The following is an 18,598-nucleotide window of genomic DNA, read 5'->3' as shown; positions in this document are numbered from 1 at the left end:
AATCTCCAGTCATATGCAATAGGGTAGGGCAGTGGTGAAGAGCCTAGCCTCTGGGCCAGGATGCCTGTATTTAATTCTTGATCCAAACATTTACATAATTGTAACGTTGGACAAGTTACTTAACTTTTCTGTGACTCAGTTTCCTCATTTGTAAAGTGACAATAATGATGATGACAACAGTAACATAATTATGACCTTATTTAGAAGCAATGTGTTTGCAAATGTAATTAAGGATCTTAAGATGAGATCATTCTGGATTTAAGGTGGGCCCTAAATCCACTGAATGACTGATGTCCTGCTAAGTCAAAGGGGAGGGAAAAGGCCATATATAAACACAGGCAGAGTTTGAAGTGTTGTAGCCACAAGTCAAGGAACCCCAGGAGCCAGCAGAGCTAGAACAGGCAAGAAAGAAATCTTCTCCAGAACTTTTGGCCCTGTTGACACCTTGATTCTGGACTTGTGGCCTCCACATAGTGAGAGAATAAATTTCTGTTATTTTAAGTCACTAAGTTTGTGGTAATTTGTTGTGACAGTCCTAGGGAACTGATATGAATGATGTAACACATTTACTTCATAGGAGTGTAGTGAGGGTTAAATCAGTTGCTATATTTCAAGTTCTAAGAGCAGAATGTGGAATACAGTGAAGGCTCTAAGTGTAGCTGTTAAGTATTGTTAGCTCATTGAATCTTACCTAGCAACAGGTACTATTGTAGGTACTATTCTGACTCCCATTTTTCACAGGAGAAAATGGAGGCTTAGAGAGACTGAATGAAGGTGAGCTGGTCTGGATTTTGCTTTCACTTGAGCCACCTCTCAAAAGTCTGTGGAGTTTGGCTTTCTGCTAAGGGATCCTGGTGACTATTGGCTTGGCAATCCCTCATGATGATGCTCTTTCAGTCAACATTCTTTAGTCCTGAGTTACAAAGACCAGAAGGAATAGAGAAGACCTCTCATGTGATGGTGTTTACTCCTCTTTGATGAGTCTTCCCAGCCCTGGTCTTGGCACAAGCTTCACTCCTACAGAGCCAGGCCCTCTTCTGGCTGTGTGGTTGTCCCAGGACCTGACCTCATTGGGGTAGCCTCAGTACTTCCTCACAAGAGGTGTGCTATCTAAAAGGCCACACCCTCCCTCTTCAAGGACTTCAAAGGCCCCCATGGTAGTGCTGAGTGTAGATTATACAAAGGACTAGAAATAAGATCACGTTAGGTAAGGGAAAGCCCTCACCGGAACCTACAAGGCCCTACAAAGCAAGGCTACCTGTTTCCCACCTTACCCTCCCTGACCATATCTTGTTATTCTGCCTTTCATAACTCTCTCAGCCACATTGGCCTCCTGGTCAGGCCCTGTCCCATCTCAGGGCCTTTGCACATGCATTTTTGGTTGCCTTAAATACCTTTAGTTGCCTAGAGGTATGCATACATTCTCCTTATACTCAGTACTCAATATCACCATTTCAGAGGGGCATTTTCTAATCACCCTAACCTTCCTCTTCACTCTTCTTTCTCTTTTCTTTCTTAGCAGTTATAATTATGTAACACTAGAGATCCGATGCATGAAAATTTGTGCAAGAGTAGGCCTTCCTTCCCCCGGCACCGGCTTTCTTCTGGCACCTGGGACCTGGGCTTACCCTCTCCGGCCGCCTGCAGGCACCGGGGACCTGGCCGGCTTATCCTGGGCCGGCCGCAGTCCTGGGTGCCGGGCCCTGGCTTTGTCAGGAAAGACATCCAGAATGACGTCCGGAAGATGTCTGGTCTAATTAGCATATTACCCTTTTATTATTATTATTATTATAGGTACTATAAATTTTATTTATCTTGTTCATTGTCTTTTCCTCCAAACTAGAATATACTACCATGAGGATAGGGTCATTTGTTTTGTTCACTGCTGTAGCTCATAGTCAAGGGCAGGTCTAGTGCATAGAATTATACATTCAATAAATAAATGTTGAATGACTAGTTTAAAGAATGAGTGAAGCACAGCCCCTCCCCAACAATAGTACTCCCAAAGTGAAATGGGTCAGCCCATTAAATATTTAGAGGAAGCACATAAAGAGAGGCCTGTCAGAACAACCGAGCTCTGAAGCATATGGAGGGAAACACAGCCTCCTACTGAGCTTGAATTTGAAGGAGACAAGGAAAAAGACTTGGTAGAGAAAGAGGGGAATTGAATTCTAAGGGAAGGAAATCTCAGAAATTTCTCAGGAAAAGTCAGAATCCAAAATTCATTTATTCATTCAACTGGGAATATAGCAATAAATAAGCCAGAAAAAAAAACAAGTCCCTGCACTCAGAGAACTTACATTCTAGTGGTCATAATGTTAAGCATTATGATCTTGGGCACAAAAATCTGTTTACTGGAATGCTGAGCTGGGAAGAGCTTAAATTTCACAAGGGCTGAGAGGTCCAGGTAGACCAGTGTGGCTTTCACCTGGCAGTAGGAAGCTACCGTAGATTCTTGATCAGGAAGTACTCTGGCAATGTCATTTACAGGAAGGATGGATTTTGAAATGCAAGGTAATTATAAAGGGTGGGAGTAGAAGAGGTGGGGGTGACTGGAACAGGGAGGTAGATAGCACCTAGAAGAGGGTGGGTCTAAGGCAGCTAGAATGAAGCACCTGAGAAAGGACCTTAAAGCCTGAGTGTGAGAACAATTTGCCACCGAGAAGAGCTCTCTGATGGAGAGGAAGGGAGATGGCAGTGATGGTGAGAAGACTTTGACTCTGGGAATTGAGGGAATGACAAGGCCAGATTAGGACCAGTTCTCTGAGCTTCAGTGTCTGTTCCATCCCTGGGCTGTGTAAACACAGGAAGGACCATAGCACCACGCTGTTTATTTGCCAGTGCTTGTCCATATTTGCTGTTTTGTTCTCTATACAACAAGCCAAACTTAGTCCGGATGTGACCTGTTAGAAATTGGAAACTATTTCAATCTAGTGAGTCACATTAGATCTGCTGAGCAAAATTTTGTTTTAACCTGAAACCTACATCTGCCAACACTTCAAATCTTTTCACTAATGGAATAAAATTGTAAGATATTACATCTTTGATATCATGAAATTGGTATGTTAGTATTTCTCTGAACAGCCAAATTTTGACTAAGGACTAAATTAAATAATTCTGAGCTTCACTTTTTTTGTTGTTGTTAATCCTCACCTGAGGATATTTTTTCCATTAATTTTTTAAGAAGGAGTGGAAGGGAGGGGTGAGGAAGAGAGAGAAACATCAATGTGAAAGAGACACATTCATTGTGTACATGCCTCAGGGTTGGGGATCGAATTTGCAACGGAAGTACATGCCCTGGACTGGGAATCGAACCTGAGACCCTTTGGTGCTCGGCCAACTCTCTAACCATTGAAAATGCCGGCCAGGGCCAAGCTTTACTTTAATAGGATGTCATGATGACTGTTTCTGTAAGAATCAATAACTTTTGTGTGTGTGTGCCTCTGACATAACTAATTAGCTTGAAATCAGTCTGTCTCTTCTCAAAAAACTTGGGTTTCCTTCTGTTTTGTTTCTCTGTCAAATGAAGAGGAAATTTCTACCAGCTCTCTCACCTTAAACAGAAAAGGCTTCTCACTAATCACATGAAAGTTCTCCAGTATAATGATACAATTCAAGGAAAACACAACACTTTGCCATTAGGTATTTTTGGTAAAAATGTTTCTTGAAATTGTTGCCCATTGTACTAGTATGATAGAAACCACATTTCTGGGATCATGGCAAAGGAAGGGATTTTCAAGGGAAGACAGTCATTGTGAATTTTCTGTAACAGAACGTGACTGTAGCGGTCATGGGCATCTGAAAAGAGCTCTGAGGGTCTAAGAAGAGGGGGCAGTCACCTATGTGGTTCCATTTTCATGAGCACATCCTGGATGAGTCCACCTGGACCCCCATGTCTAGGACCACTTCCTAAGAATAGTTTGGCTTTCTGCATGTGATAAGGGCCTTTGCAAACTACCTGCCATAGGCCATAGAAAACAGTATTTTAATTACCCTTCTCGGGGTAATTATCTAGTCAGTTATAAGAAAAACAAACTTAGCCATTACTTTTTTGTTGTTAAAACTTTTGAAAATTGTGTATGGAAAATTCTAAACTTTCTCTCTGGTCAAAGTTCTTTTTCTTATCATTTCTTTAATAAGAAGAATATGATGAAAGACTTAAATATATTCTAACAATTTGGCTATCATTGTAAAAGCTGGGCAAATGTGGAAAACTACACTTTCAACTGCTCAGGGATAATAATGAGTTAGTAAGTATGCTCAGTAGGAAAAGGAAGAAACAATTAGTCACACCTGGCTGCTTCCCTCAGGACATTTACAGTTGCTGCTCCCTCTTCCTGAAAGTTCTTACTGCTCATAGCTTGTGTTGAGTCATCATCCAGGTCTCAAGGCAAATGTCAACTTCTCAGAGAGGCATTCCTGATCCTCATTCCTGACCCTCAATTGAGTCTCCCCACCCCAACTTTACTGCAAGTCACTGTATAACATTTGTTGGTTTTAATTTCTTCTTAGCACTTATCAAGATCTGAAGTCATTTATATATTACTATCCTGGTTTATCTATCTCCCCAACTAGATTGTGAACTCCAAAGAGTTGTGACCTTGTTGGCCTTTTTTCACTGGATTCTAAGTCTAGTGTCCTGATAGATGTGGAAGGAAAATGAGATAGCACAATTGTCAGACTTATGAAAACAAAAGAACTAAACAGGTAGACCATTTTGAACAGCTTGAGGGAGAGTAAAGCCTTCAAAATTCCACTACAGTAGAAACACCGTTGCAGTGTGCTGCCATTAGGTATTAGATTTGTAATTGTTCATCCATAGCATGTGCTTGTTATGAGCTGTGTTTGTCAATACCACAACTTTGGGAATCCTGAGGTAGGTAGTACATAGGGGGCTCTTTTCCAGACTCCAGAGCGCTGGCATAAAACAGGACATTTCTGTCACACCAGTTGTATCAGGATGTTTTGGCTTCAAGGTATTAAAATCCTGATTCTGCCTGGCCACAGTGGCTCAGTGGTTGAATGTCGACTTATGAACCAGGAAGTCACCATTCAATTCCCCATCATGGTACCTGCCCAGGTTGCAGGCTCGATCCCCAGTAGGAGGCATACAGGAGGCAGCTGATCAATGATTCTCTCTCATCATTGATGTTTCTATCTCTCTCTCCTCCCTTTCTCTCTGAAATCAATGAAAATCAATATATATATAAAAGGCTAAGCAACCCTCCGACTGGCTGACTGGCCAGTAGCTATGATGCACACTGACCACCAGGGGGAAGACACTCAACACAGGAGCTGCTGAGCTGCAGTGACTTGGCAGTGGCGGTTTCTTGGGTGATGCACCCCAAAACCAGGGAGGAGAACCACCCTCTCACAATCTGGGACCCCTCGGGGAATGTTGGAGAACTGGTTTCAACCTGATCCCCGCAGGCCAGGCCGAGGGACCCCACTTGCCAGAGGGACCCCGTTCACTCTGCAGACGCCCTTCGAGCCGCAGTGCACAGCCCCAGGTGTGGCTGGCCGGGGAGGGACCGCGGCAGGTTGGCTCCAGGGTGTGTCTGGCATGTCTCGCCCAGTGCCACCCTGCCGTCCACCTTCTATTTAATTTCCTTTTAATGTACACGAATCTGTGCACTGGGGCACTAGTATTTAAACAAACAAATAAACAAACAAATACCCTGATTCTGAGCCCAAGCATGAGTTTTATGGAAGGACTGGATCAAGGTTGGTTGTTTTAGCAGCTCAATATGCCATCAAGGACTCAGTCTCTCCATCTCTGTTCTGCCATCATTCAATGTCATCCCATCCAGGCAGGACAATGTTTGAGAATGAAGAGAACGCTTCCTTTCTTTTCCTAGACTTGCCCCAGCAGACTTCCTCTAGGGCAGTGGTTCTCAACCTTTCTAATGCCGCGACCCTTTAATACAGTTCCTCATGTTGTGGTGACCCCCAACCATAAAGTTATTTTCGTTGCTACTTCATAACTGTAATTTTGCTACTGTTAATGAATCGTAATGTAAATATCTGTGTTTTCCGATGGTCTTGGGCTCTACAGCAGCGGTTCTCAACCCACAGGTACAAGTAACAAATAACAAAAGGTGAGAAGTGCTGTTAATTGTACCTTAGGCTGCTGTAGAGCCTAAGACCATCGGAAAACACAGATATTTACATTACGATTCATTAACAGTAGCAAAATTACAGTTATGAAGTAGCAACGAAAATAACTTTATGGTTGGGGGTCACCACAACATGAGGAACTGTATTAAAGGGTCGCGGCACTAGAAAGGTTGAGAACCACTGCTCTAGGGTCTCATGAGCCATTTTGGGGTATATATCCATTGTTGAAATAGTCACTGGTGAGGGAGTGAGATTATGAAGAACAATCAGGCTTGTTCCTGAACTGGGGGTTGTCTCCCTTTCTTTTTTTAAAATCTTCATTTTATTAATCTATAATCTATTTAGCATTATTATTTTTCTTTTCTTTTTTATTTATATTTTATTTTTAAAAATACTCTTTATTGATTTCAGAGAAGGAGAGGGAGAGAGAGATAGAAACATCAATGATGAGAGAAAATCGTTGATCAGCTGCCTCCTGCATGCCCCCTACGGGGAATCGAGCCCGTAACCTGGGCATGTGCCCTTGACCAAAATCGAACCTGGGACCCTTGAGTCCTCAGGCCTATGACCCTGGACCCTTCAGTCCTCAGGCCTACACTCTATCCATGAGCCAGACTGGCTAGGGCTATATCCCTTTCTCATGATGTGTGGGAGTTACTTGGAATAGCAGGCATCTGTACAATATTGAGGTTCTTTAGGGAGTGGAGAAGGTGAGAAGTGCTGTTTACTTCATCTATTGTTCCTTTGTTTGGAAGCAGTAGATAATGGTGTTACTAAAACTTTCCCCCTAAAATTTATACTGTTTTATCTGATGAGTAAGGACTGGTTCAAGATTCTAGAGGTTTACCTTGTGCACTATTTGGTGGGATTGCAAATTGGTGTGGCCACTATGGAAAATAGTATGGAGGTTCCTCAAACAATTAAAAATAAAACTACCGTATGACCCAGCAATTCTACTTCTGGGTACTTATTTGAAGAAATCCAAAACATTAATTTGAGAAGATATATGCACTCCCATGTTCATTGTAGCATTAGTTAAATAGCCAAGATATGGAAGCAACCTAAGTGCCCATCAATAAATGATTCGATAAAGAAGAGGTGGTACAAAAAAACAATGGCCATAAAAAGAATGAAATTTCACCATTTGCCACAACATGGATGGATCTAAAGGACATTATGCTAAGTGAATAAGTCAGACAAAGACAGACAAATACCATATGTTTTCGCTTATATGAGAAATCTAAAGCACAAAATAAATGAACAAACAAAACAGAAAGAGACTCATAGATACAAAGAACAAGCTGACAGGTGCCAGATGGGAGAGGATTGAGGGGCTGGGTGAAAAAGGTGAAGGAATTAAGAAGTACAAATAGGTACTTAGTTACAAAATAGTCATGGGATGAAAGGACAGTATAGGGAATATAGTCAATAATATTGTAACGACTATGTATGGTGCCAGATGGGTTCTTGAAACATTGGGGGAATCACTTTGTAAATCATATAGATGTCTGACCACTATCTGTACACTTGAAACTAATGTAAAATAATATTTAATGTCAACTGTAATTAAAAATAAATATCCTAGAAGTTGATGCAGACTGGAGACCCATACAATTTATAATCCTTTGGATTAAGTCCAAGCTTCTGCTCAAGAGTTTGAGGAGGAACACCCGTTTTAGTGTACCCATGCTGCTGACGAAGAGGGGAAGAGGAGGAAGCTTGGGGTCCGTTTTTAGCTGTTTTAATCCCATGGCCTGTCCTTAGAGAAGTGCAGTCTATTCTGGAGAACCCATCTCATTTCCACTTGGGTCTTTATTACTTGATCCTAGCCTTCTTCCTCAAAACCAAAGAAAAAAATTTGGAGATAGTTTGGGGATTTGAGGAGAGTGAGTTGTCAGAGTGGAGGGAATGGGGCAACCATTCCATTTCCTGTTCACCTGAGCTATATGCTGTTTATTCTGATCAAAGTAACTTTTGCCTTTTATATAATTCTCCTGGAGTTTTTTCAGGTCCCTCAACAAGGTGAGACTAAGAGCAGAATAGATAATAAGATAATGTGAATGATGAAATAATCAAAACTCCACAGCCTCTACACTATCACCAGTTAATACATAAATATGGTTGAAATGCAAGGGGTGTGTCAAGCCAGGAAATGTCATGGAGTTGTGAGACTTTGACGATGAATTCTGAATACTTTTTTACATCTTAAACACTTGGTGGTAGATTTTAAAAGTGAGGAGGGCTATCCTTGCTTTTTGTTATTTGTTACTTGTACTTTGATAGACTTACATTACCTACTAAACAAACTGCCAACTTGGGATTCTTCCCTCCTCATTCCATATCTGATTAGAGACCTGACTGCCCTTTTTCCTTATGACAGCCACTAACTTAGTCTTGGCCCTCATCACATTACAAAAAAAAAAAAAGCCTTTTGTTCTTGAAGTATTACCCAAATACTTTACAAGTGCCTCATAAATAAAGATCCTTTTATCTATCTTTGATGTCTCAGGATAGGTAGCACTAGATCATACAGAAAGGGGAAGAAAATTGATGTTTGTTTGTTGATTTCTTTTTGATATTCTCTGTTCTGATTTTGGTTTTAGATTCTAGACTGAAGAGATTTTGTACCAGAAATATAATTATCATCCTTGGCTTCTCCTGTCTCATGGCTGTGATTGCTTTGATCGCTGTGGGGCTGACCCAGAACCAATCATTGACACAAAATGTTAAGGTAACTCAAATCTCTGTGTGTGTGTGTGTGTGTGTGTGTGTGTGTGTGTGTGTGAGTGTGAGTGTGTGTGTGTGCATGTGTGTGTTTATGAGGGGGCCTGGGCAGAGTGAAAAAGGAGGTCATAACAAATGAGAACATACAGGAGGTGAAGTTCTGGCAGCCCCAGGAGTAAGTCACTATCTATTGGATTAGGGAAGTAAAATGGAAATGGATGCTCATTCTGGAAGAGGGAATGACTCACAACAATTAACCATGGGAAGATAACTGTCTTTATGATTATTCAGCAAATTAAATAAATAATAGAAACAAAGGCTTTATCACCACATCCACCTCTGTGTTATACTGTGCTGATATTCTACTATCTAGTGCTATGTCTACTTCTTACTCATTGTTTCATGGTGGATGTGTCACAACACTGTACTCGTTGTTCTTCTTACTCCATTATTATTATTGTCACCAAAATAATTGGAAAGCTCTGTATAAAGCACTTTGGAAGTCTAAGATTGTTGGAAACACTTGGTCTTCATCTTCAAAATATCAAAGAACACAGCAAAATCAGTTTTAAAAACCCCAGAGAAACAAGTATCAGTTAGAGTAATTGTAAATGAATTCTTGGATAGATAGATTTCTTGTGAAAATGTATCCACATTTGAAGAGCTAGTTAATATCATTAAAAATAATTAGGGTCATTAACCCTGCTGTAATTTATTTCTCCTTCCTTTCAAACTCATCAAAGTAAAATTTTAAAGACATGACTATCTCACAAGTAACTTGTAATATGTCCAATATTTTATTTAATCCATTAATTAGAAAGCATGTGGTAAATTTAAATTTATGTTGTAAATACACCGTTTTAATCTTTCATTGAAATTACAGTAAATAATCTACAAGGGTATACCCAGACTATCCTGATATGCTAATGAGCACATATGTGCATGTGGGTGGTAACATATTCAGAAGTTAACTTAATCATAGAGGCCCTGGACTACATGTGCAGAAGTACATTTTCTTGTATTTGAAGATATTAAATTGTGAGCCTGGCATATGGATGCATATGCCAGGCTGCTGAAACTTTTGCCACACACCCAAATCACTTGCTGTACAGCAGAGGCCTGCATGTTACATTGGCATCTGTTTGCCATACAAATTCAACTCAACTGGGACTGTGCACAGCAGCTCCTTTGTCAGCACAGAAAGCTGATACTATCTCATTGGCAATGATCTCTTGCCTTTTAATGTTGTGTGATGTCGGTTCTTTTGGCAAAACTTCACTCACAGTTGAAGCCTCATGACATCTCAGTTCTGTTATTTGTTTACCAGTTCCAAAAGTACATGATTGCCTTCTTGGTTTGACCTTTTTACATATTCTTTATTGCATCATTGGAGAGGGGGACCGCCAAGGAGGCAAAGTCCATGACAGACTTGAGCTCTGTGTTCCTAATGAATACTTGTCTCGGATGACCTTCTCTCCTTCTCAGTGGTCATCTTAAAGTCTGTTGTGATTCATGTTGTTGTGTTGGCCTGGCAAAATGGAATAAGGTCTTTGGCATTCTTTAAATAAAAGGTATAAGTATTCGACAAGCTGACACTGGCATCTGAAGTGAATCTTTATAGCAATATCCCTGGTTTATTTTGCTCAAAGATCATTTTATATACGCAAACTAGCCATTTGTTGAGATTATACAGTAATTCTAATAAGGTTCCTGGCGTATATTGAGGGCAAATATATTTTAGGAACTTGTCTTTGGTGATCGCTTTAAGCTAAGTATGCTGTTGAATTTTTTTTTTTAAATATATTTTATTGATTTTTTACAGAGAGGAAGGAAGAGGGATAGATAGTCAGAAACATCGATGAGAGAGAAACATCGATCAGCTGCCTCCTGCACACCTCCTACTGGGGATGTGCCCGCAACCAAGGTACATGCCCTTGACCGGAATCGAACCCGGGACCCTTCAGTCCGCAGGCCGACGCTCTATCCACTGAGCCAAACCGGTTTTGGCTATGCTGTTGAATTTAATAGTCATAAGCCACACACAGCTCTTTCAATCCAAGTTAATGAAAATCAAACCAAATAAAAAATTTTGTTCTTCATTTGCATTAGCCACATTTCTAGTGCTCAACAGCCTCATGTGGCTGGTGGCTAATGAACGGACAACTCAGACACAGAACATTCCCATCACTGCAGAAAGTTCCATTGGACATTGCTGCTTTAGAACACACTCTCTGATGGTATCTCTGAAATCACTCAAAGCTAAGTTTGATGAAGAAGGTGAATGAAAACATGTTTAAAATCTGAAATTAGGAATAATTAATGAGACTTTTTCTGTGTTGTTTGTAAATTAATACCAAATATCATGAGCTACTAAATTGTTTTGAGTAGTTTTTAATAAATATATTTCCTTCCCAAAATGATGAATTAAAAATAACACATTTAGATATTCGTATCTGGTACATTTGTTTAAAACACATCATCTCTTTATGACCATACCTCATTTAGCATCTCTTTATTCATAAATTTATATATCAATAATCATTATTTATTTATTTATTTTTTAAAAATATATTTTATTGATTTTTTACAGAGAAGAAGGGAGAGGGATAGAGAGTTAGAAACATCGATCAGCTGCCTCTTACACACCCCCCACTGGGGATGTGCCCGCAACCAAGGTACATGCCCTTGACTGGAATCGAACCTGGGACCCTTCAGTCCGCAGGCCGACGCTCTATCCACTGAGCAATACCAGCCAGGGCAATAATCATTATTTTAAATATTTAAATATCTATGTCAGGCACTGGGCTACAGAATTGGGAAGCCAATATAGCTATGACTGAGTTTATCATCTGGGGAAGGAAACACATTTAATAGATGACACAAATTATTAGTTACTATTGTGATGAGTGCCACCAAATGAAAGTTTTGGGGACCAGGGAAGTCTTCCTTAAAAAAAAAAAATGACAGTAACAATAATATCTGAAGTATGATTAGAATTAGCTGGGAAAGAAATGGGTAAAGAGCATTCTAGGCAGAAGGAAAGCAAGTGCAAGAATCCCACAGCAGGAAATAGCTGGATACATTCGGGAAGTTAGTTGGAGAGCAAGAATGGGTCATGTGTTGGATAAAGATGGTGAGGGAGGTGGTGGTGGCAGGGCCTGGCAAGTCAGGTTAAGGTTTTTAGTTTTAATACTAAGCCAATGGGAAGTCAATAACATGATCAGATTTGTGTTTTGAAAAGATCACTCTGGCTGCAGTGAGTTAGGGGGAGGAGGGATAAGAGCAGATGCAGGCGATTAGGTAAAAGGCTATTATGGTAGTTTGGGAAAAGGCGAAGGTTTTGAGTTACATTTTTGAAGAATTGTTTTTGAGATATTGAATATGCAAGTGGAAATGTCAAAGAAGCAGTTGAATATTCAGCTCTGGATCTCAGAGAAGAGACCCGCCAGCTCAATAGAAATATTATAAGCCACATTTTAATTTTTCTAGGAGCCACATTTTTAAAAAGTAGAGGAGGTGAAACTTTAGTACTGTGATAACTGGAACAGTGAGCTGAGGTTTTTCCCCCAGGGTTGTGTCTCCGAACGCCAAAGAATGAGCTCCGAGGACCAGAAGATTTAAGCAAAAGTGTGGAAAATTTATTACAAGCAGATTCAGACTCCCTGAAAGGGGAGGGGCCCAGTAATGGGCTGCCTGTGAAGCCTTGTAGTCCAGGGGTATATGTTTGCCACCTGCCTGCTCTGTGTCTATCCGTGGCGTCACCTGCCTGACTCCCTCATTGTTCTTGCCCAGCACGGACCTGAACTTCCCCCGTTTCTAAACATCAGTTCATCTTATTGTTGCAAACCCTACCTAGTTTCACATGCCTCCTGCTTTGAATCCAAAAACATTTTGTTATTCCTGCTTGGTGGGTTTCTGTAATTAGGCTTGCTCAAACTGTTGTGTCTGCCCCTGCCTATGTTCCACCTGCCTTTGTTTTCCACTGGACCCCTGCCCTGCCTACGTTGTCAAGCTAATTCCTTTCAACTGTATTTTATGTAACTCATTATATCCAAAATACAGGGGTGGGCAAAGTAGGTAAGAACTGTGCCGAAGTGTGCTTGAGAATAGCAAGTAGATTAGAGCAATGTGTAAATAATGAAGGCTGGCAATTTGAGCACTTAACGAGATTGTACCTAAGTGCACTCTGCCATTGTGAAATTCTTTTGAGTTAATAAAACTATTGTAACAATCATAGCCTGCATGTCTTTTTCCATACAAACAACTGTAAACCTACTTTTGCCCACCCTGGTATTATTATTTCAACATTTCATCACAGTAAATAATTATTGAGATATTTTACACTCTTTTTTTCCATACTCTCTTAAATTCCACTGTGATTTTTCACTTAGAGCACATCTCACTTCAGACTAGTCACACTTCAGGTGCTCAACAGCTACATGTGGCAAGTGGCTACCTTATTGGGCAGCACAGGTCTAGACAAAAGCTATGTCTCTGAGATCATGGATGTATTGAAGCCTTAGAAATGGATGAGATCATAGGAAGTGGGTAGAAAGGGAGAAAAAGAAGAGGGCAAGGACCTAGTCCTGAGGAATTCTCTCATTTAGAGGTTGAATAGTAAAGGAATACCTCCTAAACCACAGTGAGAACATTGCTTTAGAGAGCGCTTTGCAGTTTGTGAATCATTTCCACACTCAGTTCAATTTCTTCTTCCCAGAAGCGCTGTGAAGAATGAAAGATTATCCTTATTATATATATATGAAATCAATAAAAATATTTTTTAAAATAATAAAGAAATAAAAAAGGAAAGAAAAACAATAATGCTAAATAGATTGAAGATCATCCTCATTATATATATCCTCTTGCCTAACCTAGTTTTGGGTTAGCCTTGCTGGGCAGGTGTGGCCTCATGCCTGGGCTACTTCTGGCAAAACACAAGAACTCTTTAATGTAGTGATGTGTTTACATGTCCAACTACTTAGGATAAGCATACTGAGGACAAGGACTGTGTTTCATTTGTCTTTGCATCTATTTTATTATTCATTTCATTCATTCACTCATTCATTCAACAAATAGTCATTGACTATCTACTCTATTTTAGGCCCTGGGATTTGGCAGTGAGCAAGACTGGCAAAGCCCTGTCCTCATGGAACTTACAGTCTGATGGAAGAGATAATCATTAACCAAATAATCACAAAATAAATGTTAAATTGCAACCAGCAGAGCATCTGATTTGGGTGGTTGCCTCATAAAAGTTTGCTGGCTCTATGACTAGAGTGAACAGGTAAACCTGCTCCCTGCTTGGATGGGAAGAATCTGTGAAGGGCCAGTCTGGTAGCAGGGTCTGTCAGTGTGGGAGGCAGGCCCCTGCCTCGGGATCCCCTAAAGATCCTAGTTCCCCATTCTCAACCCCAGAGCCTCCTTAGTTCCGACCTCCAGGTTGCAGGGTCTGGGAATTGACACTTTTAACAGGCATCTTGGGGCATTCTCATGCCATTAAAGTCTGGGAACCACTATTCTGTAGCTAGCAGTGACCACTTTAAAAAACTTAGGCCTTAAAGAAGAATCATTATCTGTACCAAAGTGTCCCCTGAGGGAGTGCTTTCGTCCCGGTGAACCTGGGTGGGGAGGCAGCTTTGAGGTCTGCTTGGCTCACCACTTCCTTAAGTGCCTGCTCATCACTGAGCCCTGGCAGTTAGCGAGTGCCAGGCATTCCTTTCAGCACTAACAGTCCATACTCCGGCAACACAGAGCCCCACAGGGTTCTCTCAAGGGCATCGGGCTGACCCAATACCAAACCACATGCCTTCACTAAAAGCTGCTCACTTCTATGGAATGTGGGCTCAGGGAACAGATGGCTTTGATCTCAGTCCCAGATCTGCTGCTTTCTAGCTATGAGACTTTGGGCAAGTACATTCCTCTCTCTATACCTCAGTTTCCTGTGTGTAAAACAGAGACAGCACGCACTTTGAGAAGGGCTGTGAGGAATGGTACCAGTGGCTCACTTATCAGAGTGCCCAGCACTTCAGAAGCCTTTAGTGGAGAGCAGCTATAACACTGCTCGGAGGGAGAGGAGTTCTAGGCAAGGCCCTTAACTCTGAGTATGTTATGGTCACTGAGCCAGCATCCCCAGAATGATCAACTGCTGCTACCGTGTAGGGGCCTGACCCCACACATCCATCTCTCTCTCTCTTTTTTTTTTAACACGGAATTAAAGTACTGTTCTTTTTGTTGTTGTTGTTAATGCTCACCCAAGGATATTTTTCCATTGATTTTTTTTAAAGAGAGAGTAGAAGGGGTGGGGAGGGAGGGGGGATAGGGAGAGAGAGAGAGAGAGAGAGAGAAAGAGAGAGAGAGAGAGAAACATCAATGTGAGAGAGAGAGAGAGAGAGAGAGAGAAACATCAATGTGAGAGACATTGCAACTGAGTGCCCTTGACCAGATTTGAACCCATGAACCTTCAATCTGAGGGCCAATGCTCTATCCACTGAGCCAAACTAGCTAGGGCTAAAGTACTATTCTTAATGAGCATTTGTGATTTTATCTTTTTTGGAAATTTTGGAAGGATTTGCTCTAATTTTCAATCTCAAATACCCTTGAAGAATATCTATATTATTTTTGCTCCCCTGGATTTAAAAAAATATATATTTTATTGATTTTTTACAGAGAGGAAGGGAGAGGGATAGAGAGTTAGAAACATCGATGAATGAGAAACATCAACCAGCTGCCTCCTGCACACTCCCTACTGGGTATGTGCTTGCAACCAAGGTACATGCCTTTGACCCGAATCGAACCTGGGACCCTTGAGTCCGCAGGCTAACACTATCCACTGAGCCAAATTGGTTAGGGCAACTCCCCTGGATTTTAATGTCTCATTTGAAAAACAACACCTGGAGATGGGTGGTGGTTTCCCAACAATAAGAATGTACTTAATACCACAGAAGTACATATTTGTACACGTAACATGGTAAATTTTATGGTCTGTGTATTTTACTACAATTAAAAAAATTTAAAAAGCCCTGACTGGGTGGCTCAATTGATTGGAGCATCATTCCGTACTCCAAAAGGTTGTGGGTTGGATTCCCAGTCCGAGCACCTGCCTAGGTTGTGGTTCGTATGGGAGGCAATCAATCTATGTTTCTCTCTCACATCAGTGTTCCTCTCTCTCTCGCCCTCTCTCTCATCTATAAAAATATATTCTCGAGTGAAGATAAAAAAAATAAAAAAAATAAAATTGTGATTTGTATAGAAGATCTAGTAGTTCCAGTTAAAGAAAAAAGAAAGGAAGGAAATGGTTTGCAATTGTTTATAGGCCCTGCCAACATTGCTGTAGCTAATGGAGACCTGATTTGTTTATAGAGTACTAGAGTCACATTCAAAAGGATAAGCTTTGTTTATTCAAAAAGACTCACTGAGACAGACTGATGAGGTTTCCGAAATAACTGTTATAGCTACAGAAACTTTTCAGAAGAACCAATTATGTCTGAAGGGACCAAGACAAGTTATCACATTGTTGTCTGTGTTACCTGGCTTATGTTTTTCTTTTCTTTTTTTAGTCCTCACCCGAGGATATCTTTAAATGACTTTAGAAAGAGAGAGAGAGAGAGAGAGAGAGAGAGAGAGAGAGAGAGAGAGAGAGAAACATCTAGGTGAAAGAGAAACATGGACTGGTTGCTTCTCCTATGCACCCCAATTGGGGATCGAACCCGCAACCTAAGTACATACCCTGACCGAGAATTGAGCCCAAAACCTTTCTGGTGAATGGGACATTGCTTCAACCAACTGAGCCATCTGGCAGGGGTTGGCTTATGGTTTTTTTGCGGTGAGTGGTGGTGGTGGTGGAACTCAACCCTAATGGCACTATTTTTTGTTAGAATGTGAATTAACTTCTTTTAGGACTGAAGAAGTTTAGGAGCCATATAGTTATAACCCTCTCAATCATTCATTTAATTCAACAATTGTCTATTGAATTCCTTCTTTGTGCCCAACATATAGTAGAATATACTATGGTAGATGCTGTATATGCTATGGTAAGTAAAACAGACCTGCCTTAATGTAGCTTTCAGTCTGGCAGGGAAGACAACATGACTCTAACAGCCACATAAATATGTGAGTACACATTGTGGTAAGTTCTGTCTTTAGAGGAAAACTACAGGCACTCTGAGACACGGACAAGGAGGGTAGAATCTAATCCGCTTTCTGGGCAAAGGCTCTAGAAGAGAAGCCACCTGGCCCCTGTGGAGCTGAGAGCAGGCCGGTGACAGGAAGGGTGTTTTGTGAATGAGCAGACTCAGAGGAGAGGGTTAACTATCCCACTTCTGAAAAGCCAGGAATAGAAGTATGCCCTCTGATGCTCCAGTTTTCTCTTTTTTTTCTTCCACATCTAGGGAGATGTACCCAGAAGCCTGGGCCTATGACATTTGCACAGGTAGAGTTCTTTCCATCCTGAGGAAGGGTCTGCCCCACCGCCACATGGCCTCCAGTCTCTGTGAGCTCAGGGTCTGCTGCCACCCACCTCTCCAGGTCTTCCCCAAGACCCCTACATTGGTATCTCCATGAACCAAACAAGGTCATTTAGACTCTTTTCCCCCCTAGACCACTGCTTCTACTCACTCAACAGGGCTTGTAAAGATCAGTTATGATGGCTAAAATTATGTGCCTGATCAAAAACTAGTTTAGGACAAAGTTGTCTGCATAGTAAGACTGCAACACTAAAAAAATCACCATGCATTTTCAAAAGCCTGGAAGGAAATAAATAAAAATAACAATGATGTCTAGTTGATGGAACCTTAAATGTCTTTTTCCTTTTCACTTCATTTTCTAGCTGCTATTTGATATACTTTTGTATCTTAAAATAGAAATGATATTGAAGTAATAACATTAAGGAAGTGTCAGATCTCTTCCTTACTATTTAAAATCTTGATTTTTCTTTAATGGAAGGAAGGAAATATGAGCTATAGAGAAACCCTGGGCAAGGCACAGCATTTCTCAAAGCATTTCTGTAGGGGAGAGATTATATTGGAGACAGAATTCTGTGTCACTGAGTCTGGGAGATGATGGGTAAACAAGGTTAAACAGGTTTCTCCACTGTCAGACTTCTTTGAAGTATCACTACCTCTCCAGTTTGTGAGCCCAGGAAGGGGAGAGAGCAGGCAGCATTTCCTAAACTTCTGGGAAGGTTATTTGTCCAGATCCTTGCAGGCTCAGAGTTCCCCGGGATATGTACTGGAAAACACTGCAGTGGTGAAAGACAAAATATGGTGGCTACCTGGGTCTGTTAAGGCATTAATGATCAGTATCTGTTAGGCAAGTCCTTGAATAGCTCTGAACACAGTTTCTCGTCTATAAAATAAGATTAGATGGAATGACCATATAGCTCTTAAATGGACCAAGTGTGAAAAATGAGTGGCTATGCTGACAGTTTTGTAACAATGAGAGGCAAACTTCTGAAATGTTTAAACTGAGAACTGTCAATCAAGCTTTATCAACCCCACAAGCAGCAAACAATGTCAGTTTTTCATTCTGCAAACCATTTTGGAAAACAAAAATATTTGGCACAGTTCAACAGGTTAGCATTCCAGTCTGTTGTAGACACAAGGTAAAATGTCCTTAATTCCTGCGTTGAAAAGTATGCTCTACCCTCTTCTCAAACACTTGTCCAACAAAAAGGAGTAAAAGCTTTCATTTCTCAACCACCTGCACTGTGTAAGGCCTTGGAGAAACAACCCGATAGAAGCAGGCTGGTTCCTTTGTTCTA

The 18,598-nt window shown here is 41.0% G+C and overlaps 1 protein-coding gene across 2 annotated transcripts in view; it reads left to right on the top strand.

Moving 5' to 3' along the window:
- Nucleotides 1–18,598, top strand: part of ENTPD1 (ectonucleoside triphosphate diphosphohydrolase 1) — a 101,788-nt gene that overhangs the window by 47,737 nt on the left and 35,453 nt on the right. Inside the window, exon 2 of one of the 2 annotated variants that reach the window (XM_080641103.1) lies at nucleotides 8,721–8,848. In XM_080641103.1, the coding sequence (XP_080497229.1) occupies nucleotides 8,721–8,848 (128 nt within the window). Of the gene's footprint in view, nucleotides 1–8,720; nucleotides 8,849–14,088; nucleotides 14,126–18,598 lie in introns of those variants that run through there. The other variant, XM_080641104.1, reaches the window with a different exon arrangement.

Source organism: Plecotus auritus (genome assembly GCF_963455305.1).
Source record: "Plecotus auritus genome assembly, chromosome: 9".
NCBI classification, from domain to species: domain Eukaryota; kingdom Metazoa; phylum Chordata; class Mammalia; order Chiroptera; family Vespertilionidae; genus Plecotus; species Plecotus auritus.
Note: the sequence above shows the minus strand (reverse complement) of the source record. Positions and strands in the feature narration are given on the sequence as shown.